The sequence below is a fragment of the Aplysia californica genome, unplaced genomic scaffold, assembly GCF_000002075.1.
Source record: "Aplysia californica isolate F4 #8 unplaced genomic scaffold, AplCal3.0 scaffold00762, whole genome shotgun sequence".
Classification (NCBI taxonomy): domain Eukaryota; kingdom Metazoa; phylum Mollusca; class Gastropoda; order Aplysiida; family Aplysiidae; genus Aplysia; species Aplysia californica.
The window spans coordinates 92,078-97,447 of record NW_004798032.1 but is presented as its reverse complement, the minus strand read 5'-3'; the positions used below and the strand labels follow the sequence as shown (position 1 = coordinate 97,447).

The window sequence follows — 5,370 nt, the reverse complement described above, 5'->3', positions numbered from 1 at the left end:
ATGGTGAGGGTTAGTGTTGGGGGGGGGAGTGGGATGGGAGATGCGCTTGGTGTTTTTTCCCCCCTGAATTTAGAATTTTTATATCTCTGCGTCTGTGGTGTTAAAGAAGTTGGACGCTTCGCTGTTGCACGTAGGAGACCTCGGGCGGGGAGAAATTTTGATTGAGTATCCCAGTCTTTCTGCTGGATTGTTTTATCCCTTTCAGCCTGGGTTGGCCCTGACAGGCAAAGTTGCCGGCTTGCCTCCTAGATGAGATCTAAATTGTGTCGATGGGGGCATAAAACACTAATAAGGAAAAAAAAAAAGGGGAGGGGGTAATTTATAGTTTAAAAACATCTCTTGCTTTCACTGGGAAAATAAAAGTCAAATGAGACAGGGGTGGACCCAGAGCAACTTACCTGGATAAAAACCGTCACAGATGGGAGATAGGGAAACGCCAGGATAGTATAGTTTGTCTTTTTTAGAGCATCTGTGTGGAGAGATGGAAGGAGTATATATATATAGGCCCATTCCACGAGCGGTCCACCAAAATGCAAAAAGATGAAATTGATGAAATCAACTCAGTACTAAGTGAAATATTCAGCAGAAAAAGTTTATTGGTGTAGTTCTGAACTCAAAAATGGTAGAAACCATCCCTTTCATATAAGAAATGCATGGTGAAAAATATATCTTGCTTCAGTTTCAACTATGGCACTTTATAGTGATGAGTTATTAACGTGCCATAGCTGATCGCTCATATATAGAGTTATTTACTCTTACACGTCATGTTATGCCGTTTTGCTAGCGCAGTGGCGGTATATCCCTCTCCTCCTTGTCTCCTTACTTCTCCTCCTCCAGGCATGGTGATCCTCGGTGCCAGTATAGCCATGCAGCTGGGCCATCAGACGGGATGGCTCTTCTTTGAAAACTTGGCGGCCTTTTTCCTATTTTACGTTGCGCATTGGCAGACGTACGTCTGTGGGACTCTGAAGTTTGGCAAGTAAGTCGTGTAGTAGATAGGCAGACCTATGTCTGTGGGACTCTGAAGTTCAGACCTATGTCTGTGGGACTCTGAAGTTTGGCAAGTAAGTCGTGTAGTAGATAGGCAGACCTATGTCTGTGGGACTCTGAAGTTTGGCAAGTAAGTCGTGTAGTAGATAGGCAGGCCTATATCCAGTATGAATGAGACAGTGGATGAAGTTTTAAAAATCAAAAGGGAAATTATGTCAGAGGTGCGGTGCTGATTTTGAGGTCTGAAATTGTCGGGACTTTGCGTCGAACCTCCAGCCGTTGGTGGTGAAGTCTTGATACATACAGGATGTATCTGACAATATCATGTCTGGTAAAATAAAGGTCTTTGTGCATTTGTTTCCACTGGGTCCAAAAAGTTCAGGATATTTTTTTCCGTAGCCAGTTGGCATCGCTGATGAGTGTAGAGAAAAGTGGGATTTTTTCCGTAGCCAGTTGGCATCGCTGATGAGTATGAGAAAAGTGGGAGGAGAAAAAGTGAAATGAGGGAGAAGGAGTGAGAAGGGGAAGGGGAGAAGAAAGAATAAATGGAAAAGGAGGACAGAGGGACAGGAGGAGAGGTAGTAACTAAGATTGAGAAAGAATCTGGAGATTAGAAGAAGAAAAAATGAGAAGGGGGAAGAGTAGGTGAAAGAGGTGAAGGTAAAGACAAAATGGAAAGAATGGGAAAGAAATGGTGGTGAAGAAAACATAGGAAGGGGAAGGAGGAGGAGCTGGAGAAAAAGAGGAGAGAAAGAGGCTGAACTGGAGCTGAATGAGGAGAAAGAAGGAGACATGTAAAAGGAAGAGAGAAAAAATGAAATGAAGAGGTGAAAAGAGGAGGAGAGGCAGAAGAAAGAATTCTGAAAAAAGGAGAAGGAAAGAATGGAGAGGAGGAGAAAAGGAATAAAGAGATGAGAAGCAGAATGAGTGAAAAGAAGAGGAGGAAAGGATAAGAATGAGTTTTAAACAAGAGGAGAAAAGGAGAAAAATGAGTCCAAAAAAAAAGAGGAGAAAAGGAGGAGGAGGAGAACGAGACATTGCAAGAGGACAGGATGAGGAGGAGAATGGAAGAAAAGAGGACATGTTGAGTAAATCCGTTCGTCTCTATCTATCTCCAGGATCGACGTGACAGAAGGGCAGTTTGCGGTGATAGGAATCTACTTTCTCACTGCTCTCTTTGGGCCGCAGATCTGGTCTTATCAGGTAAAAACTTGGGGGGGGGGGGCATTGGGAAACTGTTCATTCCTTTAGACTTTAGAGAAGATGTTTCTATTTTTTTAAATTTCTTTTTTTTTTAATTCTTGGGAGGGGGCGGGGGGATTTTTTTTTTGCTGCTGTTTTGTTTGGATGTTTGTTTTAGTTCTAGTAAGAGTTTTATGGCATAATGTATTCATATAAAGGAATAAAGGTTAGAGGTGTCACTTGAGAGTAATAACATTCAATGAAAAGGAGAAGTGTATGGCTATAGTTTGATTGATAGGAAAGAAGGATCGAACCACACCAGAGTTTGTCCACTCAGTGAGTATTTGTGTATGTGTGTGTGTGTGTATTGGTGTGTGTGTGTGTGTGTGAGAAAGAGAGAGATTTCGCTGTATGTATGTATGCTAGATTGTATACTCAAACAATGAAGTAAATGGATAATCCATCAGCACTCTAGTGTGGTTTGCTCCTTCTTTCCTGTCAGACATCTATCGTCCTTATCTCTTCTCCCTTCTATTATTTGTACGTTATATTCTAGTTACGCCTCCAAGTCTTCGGCATTTGTATGACCTGATTGTGTTGCAAGTGCTGTAAAACTCTTACCTAAAAAATATGAAGTTGTTATTGTTATTGTTGTTGTGTGTGTGTGTGGTAGCCTATCCGTTTGAAATGTTGACAATGACAATGACGATGACAATCTTTATTCATCTCGCCTCCCTTGTTGTTGTTGTTGTTGTTGTTGTTGTTGTTGTTGTTGTTGTTGTTGTTGTTGTTGTCGACGATCCAGCAACAGCTGGGCCCTCGCCCTTGTGTCCACTGCCATGTCGTGATAAGTACAGGTTTGCTGCAGCTGCTGTTATGTTCCACAGAATGTGTAAAAATATAAAGTAATAGCCATGACTTTTCCCCTCACTTTGTGGGTGGTTGGCAGGTGCTCTGGTGTGGTTTGCTGCTTGTTTCCTATCAAACATCTATTTTCCTCATCTCCCCTCCTTCTATTTTGTGTTTGTTACACTCTCTTGTAACACCTCTAATCTTCCGCACTTATATAACCTTGTGCCGTTGCGAGCGCCGTAAAACCTCTACTAAAACTAAAATATGACTAAAACTAAAACTGAAATATGAAGTAATAGCCATCACTTTTCCCTCCTTTTCCCTCCTTTTCCCTCCTTTTCCCTCCTTTTCCCTCCTTTTCCCTCCCTCCCTCCTTCTTTCCCTCCCTCTCTCCCTCCCTCCCTCCCTCCTTCCCTCCCTCCCTCCCTCCTCAGTTGCCAGTTCTGTCGCTGCAGCTCAAGTTTGTGCCCATCATCTTCAGCCTGTTTGGCGCGGCCCTGCAGGTCTCCTGCGCTTTCCAGGTCATCTTCATGCAGGGAGGGGTAGGCAAAAACGGATCCACCGTCGCTGTGAGTACCATGTTGCTGGTTCGATTTCAAAAAAAAAAAAAAAAAAGAAAAAAGGAAGTGTAATTATGTGGGTGGTTGGCGGGTGCTCTGATGTGGTTTGCTTCTTCTTTCCTATCGAACATCTATCGTCCTTGTCTCCCCTTCTTCTTTTTTATGTTTGTTACTCTCTTGTAGCACCTCTAATCTTGTGGCACTCATAATATGACCTTATGCAGTTGGGAGCGCCGTAAATCCTCTACTAAAAAAACTTTTTTGTGTTTGTTACTCTCTTGTAACACCTCTAATCTTCGTCACTTATATGACCTAACTGTGTTGCAAGTGCCGTGAAACACTTACTAAAACTAAACTCTAATCTTCGGTACTTGTTTGATCTTATTGTGTTGCAACGAAAACGATGTAAGACTAACCGCAAAACCATGGTCTCCGCTCCCCAGGGAACCAGCACGGTGTTCCCCGTCCTCCCCACGACGGTCGTGGTACTGATAGCGGTGGTTATACAGCAGAAGTCGCCGTCCCTAGTGTTTGAGAACCACCCGTGTCTCTACCTGCTGGCGTTTGGCTTGCTGGCCGCCAAAGTGACCAACCGGCTAGTGGTGAGTGGCGACAGCGACTGTGATATGTTATATATATATATGTGAGGCAGCGTGGTGGAATCAGGCTCTCGTCAATTTTTGGGCACATGGAGTTATTGGTATCATCTTAAAGCTTGTTCACTTGTCTTTTTTTTTGGATGAAAAAAATATCCATTTATCTTGAATACAAGTTGAGATATTTGCGAATGAAGGAGGTGGGGGTCACCTGTTTTCAGAGGTAAAATTAGGGAAAAAATGGCCGCCAAAGAGTAGTTATTTCCTTAGCTTATGAGTTCGTGGTAACTGAAAATTTAGATCTTTTGTGCCTTCAATCAACGTTTTTCAGAAAAATCCACACAGAAATGAGTTTTTTAACGGGCATGAAAGGTGTTGTGCCAAAAAACAAAAATTTGATAAAAATTCACAAACCTGCGGAAAAATGCAAGTTTCTTCACTTCGTTTATTTTGACGAGAGCCTGATTCCACCACGCTGCCTCATCACATATTGTGATATGTTATATATACATATTGCTGGCCAGTTCGCTACCTCAGAATGACAGAATGACAAAGTTCTGTCTGATGATATTTTTGGCCGTTTTGAGTCACTATGACCGTGAGGTCAGAAACCAAATGTATTACAAAGTTCTGTCTGATATTTTTGGCCGTTTTGAGTGACTATGACCGTGAGGTCAGAAACCAAATGTTCTAACTATCCGCTCTATCAGAATCGTAATTTTATTTCGAGTTTTTTCCAGATGTTCAAGGAATTGCCTTTAAAGAAAGCTTGACATGTTGTAAAACTCAAAAAATTTGCGTCCAATTTCTCCTAACTTGGTACTGTACAGACAGAACTTTGAGGTAGCGAATTGCTGAGATGTGCTGGTTGTACGCTCCAGAATTTCGAAGGTGCGGGACCAATACGCGCCTCTAATGAACGGAAACTTCACTTGTTTATAATGGCGTCTTAAAAGACGGACTTTCCCAAGATTAGAACTCTGTGTGGATGAAACAAAGCATTTTGGAAAAATCGGGGAAAGCAGTTTGCGGGGATTTTTTAAAGTTAGGTCCTAGCCACATTGATGCTGTGGACGCCTGCAAAGTTTCAAAGCTGTGGGTTCAGTAATAAGGGAGGAGTTTGTGCACAAAGCCTCCCAAGTCCACTTTTGTATATATAGATTTATGTTACAAGTGCCAACTGACCCCCC

At 42.4% G+C, this 5,370-nt stretch overlaps 1 protein-coding gene across 1 annotated transcript in view; it reads left to right on the top strand.

Annotated features, from left to right (window-relative positions):
• The window catches only part of LOC101857604 (cholinephosphotransferase 1), a 15,901-nt gene that overhangs the window by 8,295 nt on the left and 2,236 nt on the right, over positions 1-5,370 (top strand). Inside the window, exons 3-6 of the mRNA XM_005109289.3 lie at positions 838-979; positions 2,109-2,193; positions 3,459-3,593; positions 4,028-4,186. Of these exons, the coding sequence (XP_005109346.1) occupies positions 838-979; positions 2,109-2,193; positions 3,459-3,593; positions 4,028-4,186 (521 nt within the window). The remainder of the gene's footprint in view (positions 1-837; positions 980-2,108; positions 2,194-3,458; positions 3,594-4,027; positions 4,187-5,370) is intronic.